This window comes from Chelonia mydas, chromosome 8, assembly GCF_015237465.2.
Source record: "Chelonia mydas isolate rCheMyd1 chromosome 8, rCheMyd1.pri.v2, whole genome shotgun sequence".
NCBI classification, from domain to species: Eukaryota; Metazoa; Chordata; order Testudines; family Cheloniidae; genus Chelonia; species Chelonia mydas.
Genome location: NC_057854.1, coordinates 71,169,249 through 71,189,209, shown reverse-complemented (window position 1 = coordinate 71,189,209; position 19,961 = coordinate 71,169,249). Strand labels below are relative to the sequence as shown.

The 19,961-nt window shown below is 36.4% G+C and overlaps 1 protein-coding gene across 7 annotated transcripts in view; it reads left to right on the top strand.

Annotated features, from left to right (window-relative positions):
• PTBP2 (polypyrimidine tract binding protein 2) overlaps window positions 1-19,961 on the top strand; it is a 117,007-nt gene that overhangs the window by 52,833 nt on the left and 44,213 nt on the right. For 6 of the 7 annotated variants that reach the window (XM_043521472.1, XM_037906130.2, XM_037906129.2 and 3 more), the window contains one exon: window positions 4,938-5,013. The exons of the other annotated variant lie outside the window; for it this stretch is intronic. In XM_043521472.1, coding sequence (XP_043377407.1) covers window positions 4,992-5,013 — 22 coding nt within the window. In that variant the 5' untranslated portion in view covers window positions 4,938-4,991. The remainder of the gene's footprint in view (window positions 1-4,937; window positions 5,014-19,961) is intronic. 7 annotated transcript variants of the gene reach the window in all.

The following is a 19,961-nucleotide window of genomic DNA, read 5'->3' as shown; positions in this document are numbered from 1 at the left end:
AACAGGTATTCGTGTAATGTCCAATTAGTTACAGAAAGACAAGTGAATTTAAAAACAAATTACAGCAATGAATTACCAATTGTTGGTGGAATACAGAGTTGTTGGGCTGGTCTACGCACAGTTTTTGTCCTGATTTAACTAAATGGTATTTAAATAAAGTAAAAACTGTGCGTAGACAAGTCTTTTGTCTATATGGTGATGTGGCAGAGATGAAACTGGGGATTGTTGTAGCATACCTGTGAACCTGCATGGAATTTCTTTTGGACTGTAGGTAGGACAAGAATGTGTACAGATGTAACGCATACTCTGGGGGCCCTGGCCTTGGGAAGTCAAGTAATAGTATGTTGCTCTACGAAGTGAGTTGGCTTCTGTTAGTTATTTTTGGAGCAGATTGGGGATATTGCTGTTTGAGGTCAGTGTGTAAGGTAAGATGTCTATTCATAAATGCACTTCCTCTTCACTACATAAGCATAAACAAAATATATGCATGCTGTATTTCACGAAAAAATTATCATGTGACAACAGAATATTAATGAAATTCATATCTATCGCTCATGCAAATTGAAATATGTAAATGAGCGCTTATTTTTCTGTGCCCCCTCCTTCCCCCCCCCCCCCCCCCCCCCCCCCAATATACTAACTCAAACTCTTAGTATTTTCATCTCTGGAGGCAATATTTTTTTTTGTTTTTTTTTTTAATGCCTGAAGACACTTTATAGTTGGATTTGCAAGAAACTTACCCTGAAGAAGGATGACTCTAGCTACTGGAATGGCAGTTACTGGTTATTTTGACCCTTTTTTTTTTTTAATGCCGCTGCTACTCCATCATACTACTAGTTTTCAGTTGCCTGCAGATGCTGTTAGAAGCTAAGGGTACACCTACACTTCAATAAAAAACCTGTGGCAGCAAGTCTCGGAGCCTGGTCAATTGACTCAGGCCAGCTGCGGCTCTGCTGTGGGTCTTTTATTGCAATATAGACATACCCTGAGTGTTTCACAGTGGTGTTATGCTCATGGTTTGACATATGCGCCTAGGCTGAGATGAACTGTGGTAAATGTACAATGTAACTAAAACTACCATTTAACATTTTTCTGCTTTCTTTCATTACAGAAAAAAAGTGTCCTATGCTCTACTTAACGTAGATATGTATCATCGGTAAATCAAAATCTCTCCCAAGAGTTAACAGAATTTATTTTTTAATTATTATATCCCCATCACCAGATTGTAATTAAAAACTGTTTAGATATTAATTGTATCACTGTATAGTAGATGATAATGTTGACTTTTACTACTGTGTTTGAAATAGAGGGATAGTTTTGTTCATTTGTTGACTGTAGTAACACCGTTTACTTTGTGTTTTGTTTATTTCCATTGTCACAAGAGACTGCAAATTTGAGTAATGCTTTTAATAAGCCTTCTTTAACCTAAACAAATCTGTTACGTTAGGTACAATAATTGACTTCCGAAAAGTTTTTCTCTTCTTAAGAGTTAATAAAAAATTGGGCAGACAACTTATGGTTTAGACTTACAGAAATTTTTTGACACGTCCTCATGAGGCAATTAATTGCTACCAAGTTTTGTGAAGTCCAGTAATAGATTTAAAAAAAAAATGTTTGAGAATTTGCTGCTTATTTCTACTCTTTGCTTCTTAAATGTGGAAAGAGATTTGTACTAGAGTTAAAATATATTATTCTGGAGATGTCAGAAAAATAGTTGACAGTAGATTTTCTTGCCAGCCTGATTTGTGGTTAGACTTCTGGGGATTTTGATGACTGTAATGGCCTGATAAAGCTAGGAAGGTATGGAACATAACCTCTGGCATTCAGATTAGACACTTTTCAAAGTAATGCGTGTTGGGACACACCATTTTGAAACTAATTATAATATGGGTTCTAAATTAGTTGCAACATTTAAAGCAAAGATCTAGACACTGTGGCTAGTCACTGCACTTCCTTCTTACCTATAGTTTTGTCCTATAATTTTTGAAAGAACTAAAATATTTGATTGTATTATTTGCGCAGTGGTATTATACACAGTTACACATTGCCTACGTTCCACTTCTTTTAATTTTGATGTTTCATATTTACAGTACATGAAGCAATTTATGCTTCTGAAGTTTGTAAATTGCTTTTTGGAGTCGCATATTTGAAGGCTTAAGTTGACAGTTGAATCTTTTTTTTGTTTTGAAAATTTGGTCCTGCATGAGGAATCCCACAATGTCACTTTTACACAGCTGCTTTTCTGGGTAGAACCACACTTTAAATATTTTTCTTCACATCTCTGGTGAAAGGCTGCACTGACGGGTACAGGGTGAGATAGGAAGGACAAAACTGAATTTGCAGGCATGAGTGAGGATCATTTAAAAGAGGCTGGGTCTAATGAACTCCGTGTTTAAGTTGTAAAATTAGTAGTTCATCAAGTAGTTTGTTTGTTCTGTACAGTCTTCCCTTTGTAGGGTAAATACGTAGGGTTAGTGTTCTGGCGTTTACTTAAGACAGATCAGGATTCCGTGAGTTTAAGAGTTGCTGCTTTGCCAAGTCTGAAATAGCATCCATCTTTCCAAAACAAAAAGAAAAAATCTTGAGAAGTAAGGAACTTGAAAGCCTTCTAGACTCAAAATTGCATGTGCCTGGATCCAGCACTGGTAGAGATGTGGCCTGTGTGTTGTCTATGTTCAGGCATGAGAATGAGCAAGTAATTGCCCTCAAATGAAGCAATGAAAACAGAATCTGAATATATCCAGGTCAGTACAGTGAGTAGCATGGGAATTCACTTTGGATGCAGTGGAAGGGCTGTCTTGCAAGCAAACTGAAGTACTATTATATTAGAGTTTTTTTGAGGAACTACCATAGGTTTTCTTTATTTTTGTTTTGTTTCTAAACTGTGTGTAGTCTATTTAGTAGTAGTAATAACTGAGGTTTTTTTTTTTTATGATAGCTGCCATCACTAATTACTTTTGTCCATTGCAAACAGAGGTAAAATCCCTCAGTGGAAGTATATTGGTGGGCTGATGGCACAGAAGTGCGGATATTTTTTTAAATTCAACCATCCTGTCTTCCATAATTTTGATGTCAAACTATGATATCCTCTCCTTAGCAAATATTGGGGTAGAAATTTAGATCTTCAAAGAGAGAGAGAGAACATTTCAATGAGTTCCATCTTCTATATTTCAGTCATCTTTGTATTTGAGAACAGTCATGTAGAGTGAATAATGGAAAGGTTCCATAGCTTCTCTGAGTCGCCTTTCAATTTTGTCTGTTTTAAGTTCATTCTTTTGATCTAATTAAAAATGATTTCCTCTGACAGTGCCAAGACTCTCTGCTGTTTTCTTTTATTAAATTTAAGCCAAATAACGTTGCCAATTTGAACCCAAAAATGTGTAGAGCAGAATCTAGAATCAACAAGGGTGTGAGGCAAACTAAAATTATTCAGGAATAGTCTGTGTAAATAACTTTGAGAACTAGTGCTCAAAACTGAAGAAGCTTAGTGACCGGAGTGGCTTGGTGTGTTGTCTAGGATGTTATGGATCTTAGATATGGAATACTTCAAAATGTGTTATATATTTTGATATTCTTCTTCATATTCACATGCATATTTAATATATACACTAATATTACAGTTTGGGCTTGATTATATGCATCCTGGTATAAGCATACCACTTAGTATTGTGATATCCTCAGATTAGTTTAGTATGTATTTATTATTTAGAATGAAGAACTATCCAAAATATACAGGATGCTTTTCAAACAGAGGTAGATAATACCTGTCTCAAGGCAGCACAGTCTGAAACATCTTGACTATTATAAAGATTTTGTAAGTAAAGCAGTTTGTGGCCAGTATTCAGAATGGAAACATAGATTTCATGCAGAGTAATATTTGGAGATTCAGTAGCTGGCACTCATCCTTTTTAGTAATGACCCAATGGCCTGGGTTGGTGCTGAGGGCATTGGTGCTATTGGAGATGCCTTTGAATTAAGACACAAAAGTGAGGTCCTAACCTCTTTTGGACATAAAAAATCCAGTAGCCTTTTAATGATGACATGCAAAGGAGGGGAGGTTTATGTCCTTTTAAATTCATTTTGGCTTATGAGGAAGGCCTGAAAGATTTAAAACAAACACAAAATCATACTTGTTTTACATTAGGCGTCTGGGTGTGTTTTTCTATCCTGGAAGGAAATGAAACCTGATCACTGAGAGGTGAAATATATGTATATTTTTAAGTATTTAGACTGCTTCAGACTTATTTTTAACACCTATTTAACTCAAAACGCTTCGGGGAGAAGGATCCCTCTTTAAGGATTCAACACCAAATCTCCTCTGGTATCTGCGTTCTACATTGAAATCATCCAAAAAGAAGACTAAGAAAAAATAGACGGTGGTGTTCTTATTTTTGTGAAGTTTAAACCAAAAAGAAATCCATCCTCCAACCAAAAAAAAAATTGTTTTCAGGGTTCCTTTATGTATTATAAAGAAGTGCAAAACACCACAGTCTGCTTTGAACTGTTTCTAATAGGAGTACTAGCCCTAGCACTTTGGTCAAATTCTAATTTCAGTATTTGCCTGAATTCCCCATTTAGTTTCAGTGGATAAAATATTAATAACTTCCTATTCTAAAATATTTCAGAAGTTGTGTACTGTTGGACAGCTCTTGTGGTCCCTGGAGGTTGCATTTCAGCTGTGGATGAAGTGATTGTGTGTATGGAATTATTTGAATTGAGAGATGCTATGTAAATATACTGTATTATCTAGATTTTAATTTTTTTATTTACTGTCACTTTTCTGAAAAGGGAGAATCTCTCAAATCTTAATAGGTTATGTAATGTTCATTTAAAGCTCTCTGAAGGGATTTGCCCTGTCAAACTGATATTTTTAATATCAACATTAAAGATAACAAAAATACAGGGGGAAAAAACTCTTACTGTCTCTTTCTTTTTAGAGAGGATCTGACGAACTTCTTTCAGGCAGTGTACTCAATAGTCCGAACTCTAACATGAGCAGCATGGTAGTTACTGGTAAGTGTTTCAAAGGAGAAATCTAACATTATATCTCAGAATTTTTTCCTGTTTACAAGGGGAAAATAGTAAAATAGATTCCATCCTATTTTACAAGAATAAATTGTTGGCATGCACCAGACTTTAGCAACCCTGTATCTACATTGAAACACTCAACAAATATTTGAAAAGAGTAAACCAATTAAATTAATGGAAATTTACAGATGATGAAACGATTCTTAGGGCTGGGGAACTGGATGGGACATGAAAGTAATTACACTTTTTAATATGGAATGGGTTATAAAATTCTCTTCAAAATGAGAAGTGATACAGAGCAAACAATGGCTAACAGGACCCGCTATAGGAATTTAACTTTGTCATGTGTAGGCATCCATTTGTCTGGGCATCCCTGCTGGATTAGCCTGCTCATTTCACAGTAGTGGAGTAACTTTATGAATAATTAAAATTCTAATAACTCCTCAGCTAGACTGCCACAGCTCTAGACTCTGATCCTAGTTCACTGCCTTAGTATGGAAGCAGCTTTAGGCTCACAGCAGCACTTCAATGCAGCGTGTGTTAGTGTTCCTTTGTCAAGCTGCTGGGGACTCCAAATAAATTGGCTTTTCACTAATTGAAACCTGTTTCTTTTTCTTTATAACTTCCTAACAACTATTTCAGAGTGTATCTGTCAAAGGAGCTTTGCTCAGCCTACTGTTTTGGCACACCTACCACTTAAGGTCTTTCTCATTCTGGTGGTAGAGTGGTTTAGTTCATACCTCTAATCTGTTAGTGGGTGATCTAAATAGTTGTAATCAAGAAGCCGTAGCTCACCACTTTACTGTGGTTGGTGAATTCTCCCCAGCAGTGCAGCAGGATTGTCTAGTAGCTCCTACTACCAATGGACCATATCATCAGTAATCCTGCAGTAAAAGGTGGCACTTTCCTCCCTGAGTGCTTATGACTGTGGCATAGCTTTAAAACCACTACAGAGAGTCTATACATTATTTTTAGATTAAAGAAAGGCTTCTGAACACCAGTGCTTTACCCAGCTTTCCTAGTTTCCTTTTTGCTTCTGGAGGATGTCCCTATTTCTTTTCTAGGTATCCTTGGACACAATAATAGTATGTTTGAGTTAGGAAGTGTCCTGACTTGCCATATTTTCTTTACAGTCTTTTCCATCTTCTGGGAAAAACTATGATTCCTTCTCCCCTACTCCCAAACTTTCTGTGCATTTCCAAGGGAAACATGCAGGCCATCAGGACTAAATCCACATTATTTAATCAAAGAAGATTCTGAACAAAAGCGCTATATTACTGTCAAGTTTTAGTGCTACATGACAGTTAATGTCACTTTTCAAATGATCCAATATTAAAATACAAATTTGAGAGAACTAAATTAGTTTAAATTGACTGCAAAATGGAAACACTTCTTTCTTCCCAAATTGATCCTTCCTCCCAGGCTCTTACAAGGGCCACCAGTTGGTTGTGAAAGACGTTAATGTACTCAAATGGAACAAATGCACTCAAGATTTTTGTTGAAAAATATTCATTTACCACACTATTGGGCTTTAAAAAAAATTATGGTCAGGATTTTAAAATGTGATTTGAGTATCCAACTTAAAACACATAATAGGGCTTAATTTTCAGAGAATTGGGGTTTGCCACTTTGAGAAAATCAGAGCCTTTCAAGGTGTCAAGGTAGTTATTCAGAATCACTAGTCACTTTTGGAAAATCTTAGCCCATACTTATATTTTACAGTCAAATTAGCCACAAGTTTCAACGAACTGAATAATCTTAACCTGAGCTCTTCCATCATGCCCAGATCCATTGCCCATTCTAATGGTAATAGTAAATATTGGAAAAAGAGGAGGGAACTCTAAAAGAAATATAAGCATCCCTAACAAAGATGCTCCTGAATGCAGTAATACAATTATGTCATTTTCAACGGAGACTCTTGAAAATATCCTTGGAGAAAACTTTCAGGAATTCATCAAAACGTAACCTGTTTCCTCAGTCCAGCTCTCTTATGAGACATAAGCCTCTGAACAGAAAATATAGACTTACTCCCACATCTTGTCTGGTGAGATCTAATGGACAATTCTTCCGGCTGTATCCAGATCCAGGGGAAATTTTTCCAGCTTTGCAAGCGAGAGGTCAGTACAGGTTCTTTTTCAACCACTCATAATATAAATGATCAACTAAGGCATAATTAAGCCTAAAAGGGAAACCAAATTCAAATTCTTGACCGGGTCTTCTTACGGCACATGTTCGAAATGTCATTTTAAAACGTATTATAGGTCAATAGACTAATAGGTTCCCCTCTAATCTTTCTTCTGGCCTCTCTGCCATTGAATTTATATATATATATTTAATAGTATTGTCATGAGTCAGAGATCTGCGATCACACTGAAAGCATCATGAATGTGAAGCCCTTATAAAGAGAGAATATAATCCATGATCACTCTATTTGTAAAGGAAGCATGATTTGGAACAGTAGCTACTCGAGAAATGGCTCTACCTTCCTCTTTTTACACTATGTAGTTGTCAAGAACTTCTCTTTCTGATTAGTCCTGGTCTTCATTTTCTACTATTCATGGGAAACAAGGTGGAAGTGACAACGTCATAAATACTTCTTCAGATTCCATAATACTGTCCAACCTGATTCTTCATAGAAGAAGAGACGGAAGAGGGCAATTTACATTTCTGTAACCAGGGTGTGACCTATTGGTCAAAATGCACCTGAAAGCAACTTACGTTCACACAGCCCAAAAAGTCTACCTATCACTAGTACCACAGCCCAAAGAGTCTACCTACCAACAGTGATTCATAATGAGGGGATTTTCTCTCCCATTTCTTCCCTCTCTGGTCCTATACCTTGTAAAGCACTGAAAAACATTTTTGTAAAAATAATAAATAATTGCACGACAAGAAGCAAGAGATCAGATTTTTTTTTCACTTGTCTAAATTTTTAGATTGGGATTTTCAAAGGAACCCAAGGGAATTAGGCATCCAGCTCCCATTTAATTCAGTGGGACTTGAGCACCAAATTCCCATAGTCTCTTTTGAAAAATTCCCGTCATAATTCTCTTCAAATAGATGGTGAATGATATGAAAGATACATACCTTCTCTTTCCTTTTAAGGATGTCTGTACTTTTGTCCCATTTTTCCATATTGTCTGGGTGACTTGCAAAGTAAAACGAGGTAAAGAATCTGTAATTCTCATTGCATCACTATTGGTCTCCCAGGCCATCGTCATCCACGATCATGAAGACATGTCTGTGGAAAAACTTGAACATTTTGCTCTGACCTTGGCAGGTTGAAAATAATAATTTAGAATCTAAGAGAACGGAGCCAGAAACAACTCTGTTAAACAGTGGTAAACATTCTGCAACCAGAACATACAAAGGAATTGGAATACTTGGCTTCCAAAGTACACAGACCTTTACCAAAATAGACTTCAAATCAAACACTCTAATTTATGTTCCTTTCAGAAAGGAATTCGTTCTCAGTTGTCCAGAGGTCCAGATCTCTTTATTCCATGTTATTTCTAGTATCAGTGCTTTTACACCTACTTCTGCACTCTTGCATCTCCCTTTTCCTCAAAGTGTTAGGGTGCAGTTGTCAACCCCAGAAGTGTTTGTATTTCACATAAGCTATATTACTATATCAAAATTAGTTTTTTCAAGTGATTTGTGAATCCTTTGGATGAAAAGCACATAACATTTGAGAAGAAAATCCTAGATGCTAGAATAGATTATTTTAAAGGTGAAGACCAGAACTATGAGTTGACCTAACAACCGCTACGTATTTTGGAAAGCAGTTTTGTCTTTGCTTAAGATTAAAGGTCAGGGCCCTGAGTTTTTCAAGCAATAGTTGATGACGACATTTACACCTACAGCTGAGAGCTGCACTGTGTGTTAACTTCTCCCGTCAAAAGCACAGATAAAAGCTATTGGAGTAAATGTTGTCCTTCTTCAATTCTGAAGCTGGTGTAAAATGCCATTCTTTTTTCTTATTTTAAATTATTTAGGTTCAGAAGTCTTCGGAGAGCATGAGCCTCCTTCCAGAGTTTATGAAATCATCCTTTTTATATTGATGTATGGCAGATATTGACTCACTGAACTCTAGGAAATGGACCAGAATGTAAACAAGGAAATACTAGAATTTTACCTCAATTCTGGGTATTCTGCAGGGCACCAAGGTCATCTAGGTCATAAGTCCTGCACTAACTGCTCTTAAACTGATGTCTCTAACAATATGCTTCCCTATGCTTTTCACTAGGCAACTAAGAAGGCAGATGTTGCATGCCCAATAAATGCTTCCTTAACTGTGTACTTTGCATATGGGAGAAAAAATTGCTCTTATTCTAAGGTTTAACTATAAAACACGTTTATTTTCTGTAGAACAAGGAAACATGCATCTCCTCTGTGGTGTGCTATTTCTGTGCCAAATTTAATCTTCTGAAACTTTATTCCTTTCAACTATAGGGCTGCTCAATAAAAATTGCAGGAATATTTTTATGTATGGAAAAGTATGCCTGTTTTCCAGTTCCTTGTCCTTGGAAAAAGCCAAACTGTGTATTTCCTGAAATCTGCAAAATCTTACCGCTCTTCTCCCCCCCCCCCCCCCCCCCCCAATAAATAAATCAGTAGGCAGACACACAGAATGGAAAATTTCTGCTTGAGGAGGTTAAAGTTCCTGAAAGTTGAGTGGACTGGAAACAAGGGATTAGAATGGAAACAGTTATCCAACTTTAACTGTAGCAGTGGCTGCTGCTGCTCCTATAATCCAGTGTAGAAAACTCCATCAGTGCAAAACATCTGAAAAAATGTATTGATATTAAACCCACTAAACTTTGGGGAATTAACAATCCAGTGTCTATGGTAACTTTTAACTCTGTCTTATTAGAGATATGTTTTGATAGATATTTAATTGCATTCACAAAACATTTAGCAATGTGACATACAAGTGATCATGTATATCTTAAAATACGGTTTAACAATGCTAATTTGACATCCTTTATAAGAAGAGATGCATTGTTATAAACTGATGAATGAATTTATATGTCCTGTTTTTATAAAGCCACAGCTAAACTGACAGTGGTTAACAATAAAATGTTATAAATACAAGTACTTGAGTAACTAAGTTCACAAATAGTAATTTTTAATAGTATCTGCTGGAAGTTTAAAAAAATTACTACCCATCCTAAATTTTGGTGATATATTGGCCAGATTATCATTATGTAGTAATGTAAATGTGGCATTTATGGTTGATTATCATACAGATGTGCTTGTGCATATATGTGCATACATTTAAGCTCACAAGCAAAAACTGTTTAAAAAGAAGCTTTATTCTTGAAAGTGTGTTTTCAGTGGAATCTAGCTAAAACATGAAGAACTGTAACTTTGTTTATGAAACCTTATATAACGGCAAAAGAGAAAAACCTAAACAGTAAATCTGGAAGTGAGTAGATAAGGGATTTACTGCTTTTTAATGCTACTTAACTCATCTTTGTCCCACCTAATTTATATTGCACACCCAACCTTAATTTTGATCCATAACATTGTAAAAATATATTTAAAGTTCAAAATTCCTATATTAATAGTACTATATTGTATTCAGAGGATCCATTTCCAGTTCACTATAACATTAACATACCCACAGCTACTGACTACCAAAATCCCTACCTGCTAGGTACTACACACAATAGAGATAGAAATGTAGACTTACAGCTTTTATGTCAGTGTGTGTGTAAATCTGTGTGGTTGGCTTAACTGGTAGACATTTACCTCTTTGAGCCAGGAATTCTGACACACCCAACATTCCACTGCTGTCTAATAAACAGTTGTATAAATCGCTGGCCATCTATGTCTTCTAGTAGCTGGTCTACAAACCCACTGCCAGTTATTTCTTTAGATCAATTGATAGAAATCTATCCTATGAATCTGAAGGTGTGGCATCAAACCCTGTTTGCAATACGTACCGGAAAAAATAGTCTCTAATTATTTGATTGCATACTATCATAATGCATTTTCTCAAGAGAGCAGAATTAAGGTTACATGGGTAACCTTAATTTTAGCATTTCCCAATTTTTAGTGCCTGACTTTGCAATCTTAATATTCTTAACATATTTTGTGTTTGTAATATATCCAGGGGATCCCCTCTGATTAGCATTTATTTGGAAACAATAGAAGGATAGGTTCTCTGCATCACAACTAAGTGGATTATCTGTGTCTTGGATTTCTCTGTTTTTTGTTGTCTTGATGTCTGGTAAATTGCTCAATAAGACGCTATTTTCCTATCGTATATAGTTTATTAATGAACTAAAATGAATAATCACAATTATGTAATATTAAACAAATCAAATAAATTTAATTATCAGTTAATTAAACAATACCAAATAGGATAATAATTCCTTGTAACTCTTTTAATCTGGTAAAATGGCAGTCTTTGTTTAGCTGTCAGTCACAAAATAGGAGGGCATTTCCATTCTCAGTCCCAATTTATATGATTTTGTTTGTCAAAAACTCACACAGTGAAGATCAATTCACTTCCATGTTAAACATGAAACAGTTAAGGTAAAGAGAACAGTTCGTCAGGATTTAAGTACATAATCTTAATCCATAACATTTAAATGTGAGATTCGTTTTTTTAATTAGAAAAGGTACTTAATTTAGTTTTTGTTCCTGTAGCTGACCTCATGTGGGTTTACAAATAATCACACACACTTACTCTCACTTAACTATCAAGTGCCTAATAAGAAGAGAACACCAGACCTTCTAGGAGTGTTTTCCTGCTGGAAAAAATAAAATCAAAACACATGTGATACTTATAGAAGATTATTTACGTTGTTATGGTTTCATGCATGTTCAGGAAGCTAATAATGATTAGCTGGTAACATTTTCAACACAGCTTGTTAATGTTGATGGAATTGTTAGAAGCTGATTCCTCGTGGCTATCAAGTCTTAGACTTTACAAGTTATTGGACTCCTGCCCATTGGTTGGTTGCCAGGCAGGGAGTGGAGAAAACATAGGCCTTCTTGGCAAGCGTGGACTGGCATCATATAGCCAGAAGCAGTATAGTTTCCTTTTCCTCCAGGTCTTAAAGATGACAGCCTGGCTCATGAAAACCCATCCTTAGAAGTTCTTTGGCAAATCAGAATGTGGCACTGTCACTCTGAAATCTCTGACGTCACGCAATGGGGATTGATTGGGTCAACTTTATGCAAATGAAGAACTTTCCCATTACAGTAAATGTTGGCTTGGAAAGTCCCACAATTAATTATTTTATTTTATTTTGGAAAAAAATGGGCAGACAGTCATTCTACAGATCAAAAAAGTATTTTGTGATGCATAGAGGTAGAGTCAATCAACTTAGGAAAAGTTGACTTTAGATTCTCTGTCAACAAGGTCACCATGTCTCATAAAGTAACTTAAAAATTTCACAAATAACTCAAGTGCAAAGCTGAGCTTAAAAGTTAGAATTAAAATTATTCTTCAGACATACTGGACCTTCTTTATTTCACAGTTGCTGCTGGCAGTTTAACTTCAGACAGCATTTTTTATTCAAAAATCTGGATGAAAGATAAAACTATAAACTGTAAAAAGTAGTCTTTTTAAACAAAATTCCCAGTTGTTGGTACAGTAGTTATATAGGCTCTGTTGTGATTACAAGTGGATGCCTTGAGATATTGCTAATGGTCTGTGAAGATCACCAGTTTGAATCCAGCCTGGTTCTGTAGGGACTGAAAGTTACCGTATAATGGATGTTGTGTGACTGTGTTCCAACTCCTAAATCATAAACTCATCACCATGCTTTTTGCTGACCGATTCAGATAAGCCAGGAACTGCATGGGCAGCTATTTACCTGTAAAGAAAGTAGTTCCAGATCAGGTTGAGGCATGTTAGCAAGGCAGTGTATATGGGAAGCTTACTCTGCCACTGTGCTATAGATAAGCAGGGGACTTCATTTACCAGGGCTGGAAACTTGTAGGAATGCTAAATCTATATACATTTTTTAAGATGAAGTGTAGAGTTATATGCACAATATTGGTAAATACACACATTATTTAATGGACTGATTTACATGAAGTGTTTGTGTGACCATGACTAAGTGTCCATAATGTTTTCCCCAAAATGTGGCAACCTGAAACGTTAAGTGGCTCTAAAAAGTCTGGGTACATTACAGAGGTGACTGTAGTGAGTCCATAATGAAGTCTGCAATAAAGTTTGAAATTATAGGAGAGATTAAATCCATTTTCTTTTATGTTTGGTATTTCACTACTGAGCTTGGTGTCAACACCGCTTCTGAGACTTGAGACTGAATTTTCAGGAAAGTTAAAAGTAAATCTGTTCACTAGCTCAAGTTAGCAATCAAAAATTATTTCTTTTTGAAATTTAGACTTGCAGTCTCAGCTCCTTTTCCGTTTCCTGTAAGTCAGTGGTTCCCAACTTTTTCTCTGCCATGGCACACCTTGAGCTCCAGGGGCTCTTCCTCATCCTGGCTGGTGGCTGACAGTGGATAGGGGAGGGGCAGAGGAGCTGATCTGTTGCTCATACAGAAGGGGAGGGGCGAAGAGAGGGAGATTGAGCTCTGATTGCTCTGCCCCTGGAGGAGGTGGGGCAGTGAGGCAGCTTCGCCAACCTTGTTCTCACTAGCAGTTTTTCAAAAAATTCCACGGCACACCTGTTCGGACGTGATGGCACACCAGTTGGAAAACATTGCTCTAAGAATGCTAAGTGTCTTGGTCGTGACACTTAAAACTTCAGGGCCATGTATCTCTTTTAGATATAAACTAATTATGACGGGATCCCCAGGGTGCAGCCAGGGACCGTGGGACTGCTGTGCCCCCTTTAACTCTTTCCAGTCTGGGCTGTCTCTCACAATGCCTTGCTAGTGACAAGCAGCAAGTCCCTTTAGGTGCTATGATCACTCAGCACAACCGCATGTAGAGCCCCCCCATCCCAGCTAGGTTGCATGAATGATCCCTGAGCCACTCATGAATCACATAGAGAAAGGCATCGGCCGAATCCCACCTGCTCCCAGCACTACCTCAGCAATATATCATCTTGCATTGCTCAAGATGAGCGGTGCAAATTTATTAATTGGTTCACCGCTTCATCAGTGGAAAGTGGATATACACCAGCCTTTGCAAACCTGAGTACATGCAAACCTGAGTACCTGAGTACACACACTTCAGGCAAACTCACTGGTAAAGATAAACACTAAAATAAGTTTGACTACAAATGATAGATTTTAAGTGATAGGCAAAAAGTCAGAGTTAGTTACCAAAATAAAATATAAGCACACAGTCTAAACTCTCAACTTTATTAGACTGGGCAACATCTAGATTAAGCAGTTTTTCTCACCCCACTGGATATTGCAGTTCATAGTACACAGATTTCACCCTTGAAACCTGGGCCAGTCTCCTCTGTTGGAGTCTTCAAGTCTTCTCAGTGTCCTTGTTGCTTGCAGCATAGGTGGGGGAAGGGGAGGCCAAGCATGTGGCCACTGTGTTCTGTTTTATACCCTTAGTCCATGTACTTGTAGAACACAAGTACAGGCATGTTTCATGGGCATTGCTGAGTCTCCCAGGCAAGGTTGAGCAATTCCCCTGATGTGGCCTCCTGCAGATGAGTCATTGTACTGTAGCTCCCTTGCTGGACAATGGCTGGTGATGTCTGTTCAACAGCACCCACCTTGCTGTTGGTTACCTACCTTGTCAGTCTGGGTGCCTCCCAATCACCCAGCATATTTTAGTGAAAATCATACAATACAATTCTTATAATTTCAAATGCATTGGCGATACACATATTTAGATATGATCTGCTGAAAGACACTGTTCTAACCTTTCCCCTGATATCTCACATGGCATGCTTTATATGCAATATTACAATTACATACAGATGAGGAATATGGGGGTTACAAGATGCTCCTCCAAGGTATAGTAGATCACACTAATTTTATTTAACTGTTAGATATTTGCATTGTTTAGTTTCAGATTGAAAATTTGTAATAAATGTGATGGTCTTAATCATGGTCAGTTATTTTAGTTATGCTTAATGCATTTTCACTAGTGACTTTTTTTTCTATATCTGTATCTTAATGTCAAACAGTAAAAATTCAGTTTTCATCTAAGGAATAGCTAACTCTTTTGAAGACTTCTGTGTGCAGTATTAATACAATAACTTATCTCCACAATTGTCTCATTCTGGGAACGTATTTGTGCATGTGAGAGATCCTATTCCCAGTTTTCAGGCTCTTTATCAGACCTATTAAAATTAATCATCCATATTAAGAAATATGCTAGAATATTTAATTTACAATCTTAACAGGATCATTTAATTATGCATCCAATATAATACAGATGTTTGTAACATAGTGCCTGACAAAATTAATTTTCATGTTTCCATTCAGCTGAAAATGTGAATCTTGATTTATTCAGACTGCTGAATACAGAGGGGGAAAATCCCAATTTTGACTCTTTTGTCCTTTCTGTGTGAGGAGGTCATTTTGAAGAAATTGAGGCTATTTGAGTTCACCAATTGTATTTATCAGATTTTAGCCAATGAACTAATACCAACTGTTATATTTGTGCATATATACAAGAGAATTATAGTTAAGATTGAGATGGTAAATTATAACTCCTCAAGAGAAACAATAGGTGAAAGTGTAACTTTTTGGTAATAGACAGGTATTCTTCCAGGGCATAAACCTTGCCCAAAACTACACAGAAGTTGCTATGGACTAGGTAATGTAGGCTGAGCAAATATGGATAAGGGAACTGCTGGGCATTCACTGTAGGAGGAAGAAAGAGAAAATGTTTGTTACAGTGGGTCACTTGTATCACAATATTGCAAGGAGATGTCTAATTTTTTAAATTTAATTTTCAGATTAAATCTTCAGTTACATCTCAGTTTTTCACAGTAACGTTAAATTAAATTGCCATACAAAAGTTTTACTGATGGATTACATTTTTGTCTAACATTGTTTTGACCTCAGAACACTTACGAAATTGGATTTTTTTTAATGCTTCAACAAAAAAGGAAAAGTGACTATTCATGGTAGTGTTTTTTGTTTGTTTGTTTTTCAAATTTAGCTGTTTCCAACATGAAGTTGGCCCACTGTTCATTGCTTGGTATTATTCTGGGCTTTGGGATTCACTGTTTTCTTTCTAAAGCAGCTCTGACTTCTGAGTTGGCTCCAGGACGGTCTCTGCAGCCTGTATGATTGAGAGCCACATGCTCCAGATGATCTGTCATCTATTGGTTGCATTTAACATGGCTTTTATTGAGGATGTGTGTGATTCTCTGTTCTTTGGATCTGATCCCTGACCCTCTTGGTTGCTTAAAAGAAAGCTAAGTGGTGGTTTTGCCCTTCATAGGAATTATCAATACCTGCTGAAGGAGTGAAAGGTCCTGACTATTCTTAAACAGGCAACTTCAAGAATTCAGTTTATGCTAAATAAACAGAACGTTTCTAATCTTTGGGAGGGGATTAAGCAGCAAGGAACCTTCTGCATCTACTAGACTTAAAATAGTAGCATATGTATAGCACGCCCATCAGTCTCTTAAATTGTTGCTGGTCATTCAGCATCTTGGAGTTCTGTGTATAGATTTGGAAAAGTGATGACAGTACTTTTGAGAAGGGGTGTGTATGTGGGTTTATTTTCTTCAGTGAAATTCCAAGCGATAATCATTTTGTTAGTTAAAAGTAATCTCTACAATAGCTAACAGACTACTAAATGGTATGTAACTGAATATTGAGTACATTTTACCTAGAGAGAGTTTTGGGATTTTCCCGTCCTGTAGATGTGTCTTTTGAAGATGGGATTTGTTTAGAATTGGCAACAGGGATAATACAAAACAAATAATTCAGCTTAGTAACAATGATCATTTGGATAATGTTGGCTTTTCCACAGTGAGTTGCAGATATTTTTCCTTGTGAACATTAATTTTTATCTTGTCCAGAAAATTAGCAATGGGGGAGGAGGTTAAACTTGATTAGGCTTTTTAGATCTGGTGAAAGTTAGATTTCATGATGATACAAGCCTGTGGGCAGTCAGCTATTTAAAGTGCCAAGTACTGTAATTGTAATTTTTGGCAGAATTGAAACACTGACATTTCTCCTGGCTTGCCCATATTTATTTACTTAGCCTGTTGCATCAGGGAAGACCTTTTACACTGGCCTGCTGTTTCCTTAATCCGTCTGTGATTGAGATGAGCCACAGTACATAATCGCTACAGCCACTCAATAGTTGATTACGTAGGTATACCATTGTTAAAATGACTGAACATTTTCTAACAATAATTGAGTTTACCTTCTAGCGGTTTTGAACAACATCTGTTTTTTCATGTATTAAAATGGGATCATCATTCCCTTTTTCCCACAATATATCATTGAGCTTTATCTCCTGTTGAGAAGTATCATTTAAAATGGTAAGTGAGAGACTATGCAGAGTAAGGTGGAGAGGTTTCCTTCAGTGCTTCTAATAACAGTTTTGAAAACTGAATGAATTTCATATTTTCAAACTCAATATTTTTATTTTGAAAGTTCACATTAATACATACTTCGTAAAAATTTACAAGGGGCAGTGTTACTCAATCCATGACTCAAATAAGACACATTGGTTTCTGCTGGCTGGCAAAGAGAGCGAAGAAGCAAGACATCACTGCTTTCTGTTAGCAGGTGAAATTAGAATTTTTGAGAAACTGCATGTCTTATCTGTTGGAACTCCATCCTTTTCCATGAGATGTTGGGTAAACTGCTTTCTGTTGTTACATGCAACAGTCTCCTCATTTGATGAGCTGAGGTGGAGACAGCCATCCATTTCTCACTCTGAGCCACAAGTTAAAGGGAATCTCTGTATGTTTTCATTTTAAACAGTCAGCAACCTGGAATTTCTCACAGAGTATCTATGTAAAGATAAAGTGACCAGAACAAAAGTTCATTATTATACTTAGGACTCTAGATATAACTCTATTATCAAGCAACTTCAAAGTGTGGGGAGGGCAAACAATCATTTGAAAGGCTAAAAGTCTGTACATTGGGTTTTAAATCTAATCCTAAATTTACCCTATTTCTACAAGATCAATAGAAACTAATAATTAAAATATGCACAAATTAATGTTAATATAAAATTATAATATTTCCTTTAATACGGTGTTTCCAAAGTGTTTTGTATGTATCCTTGTAGATTTGTGAAATACTAGCTGGAGATGAGGGAGTATGGACTGATCTCTCAGTTGTACTCCCGAGTCCCATATTTCATTCTCAGTCCCAGATTTCATATTCCTTAAAAACAAATAAAGTTAGTTTCTGGCTGTTCTGGTTGCTAAGAAAACCTTCAAAATGAGACATTTTTTAACAAATGCAAGGATCTCTGCCTGAGTTTGCAGAGAGCCTGAAATGATAACTTTGAGCTGTGGACTGCCCTCAGATGCAGTAATAGTAGTTTAAATGTCAGCATTGTTAATAATTTTACTGCTTATTAAAACATGTAAGAAAGGAGAAAACTATGTATGAAAATCTGAGTGACTGCTAAACAACAAGCTCTTTCATCCTATCGCTAACTAATTTAAAGGTACATTGGGTTGTTTGGTATAAACAAGAAGTTTCCACTTAGATGTAACAAATATAAAACAATCACTGGTAATTAATACTATCAAAAACTTGAAAATCTTCTTCCAGTTTAAATAATAAGAAATGTTTGCATAAAATTATTTAACATCCCATATTGAATATACTTTGTTCTTTAAATAAAAATGTAAAGATGTATTTTAAGATGTAGCTTAATTTAATAAAAAAAATTAAATTATGGGTATGTTTTTAACACATGGTAGGACTAAAGGGAGCACAATAGTTTTCATTTTCCTGAAACTTTCAGAAGTTTGACAAATGCTGTTTATTATTATAGATCAACAATTTGCATATTTCTGCATAACTGATAAGTTGGCACATGACACACATGAAATCAAATAATACTTCCTGGAATTACTATCCGTGAAGTGATACTTAACACTTTCCTTACAAGACTTTGAGCCCTTAGAAACAACAAGTGTAGCAGCAACTCCCTGCTGTTCACATTGAGAGAGCCTCTTTATGGGCTGGCATAGAGTCCACCCACGGTGCATAACCCCATCTGTCAGTGTGTCAAAATAGCCTTTGTTAACACAGTCAGGAAACTGGATTCAATAGTATATAGTCATAATTAGTTATAATGAAACAATGTAACTTATTTTTTTTTTTTTACATTTTATTAAAAAATGTCTTTTATGCTAAATTTTCATAGAGTAATCTTGATTTTTTTTTTAAACTTGCTTAATTTCATGAGTTTTGCCAACTTAATTTTTATTCATTGTGGGGGGAACCCTATAGATATTTTTTTCTTAGGTCTGGTATTACTGCTTGTCCTATTAGTGAATAATTCTCTGTATAGATACCAGAACAGCTCATGGCCCCAGTTGAAGGGTGGAAGGATCCCAGAGCTCGAGCTCCAGCAGTGAAACAGCCCCACAGCCCAAGCCCTGTGAGCCTGAGTCGGCTGGTATGGGCCAGCCATGAGATTTTCTTTGCTGTGTAGACATACCATAAGAGATCAGGGGCAAAGCATCTGCTACTGTGTGGATTCTCCCTTCCCACTTCATCATTGGGGGGTGCCACTACTGGAATACTGCATCCAGTTCTGCTGTTTACATTTTAAAAAGGATGTTGAAAAATTGAAGAGGGTGCAGAGAAGAGAGAGAAACAATTTTGAGGCCTGGAAAAGTGCCTTACTGTGAAAGACTTAATCTCAATCTTGTTAATGTATCATAAAGAAAATGAGAGGTGATATGAGGTGTAGGTGGGTAAGTTTTTGTGCAGGAGGTCAGATTACATGATCCTCATGGTCACTTCTGACCTTAAAGTCTATGATTAGTGTATAAGTATTTTCACAGGGAGACTATAAAGCACTACAGGGCTCTTAAT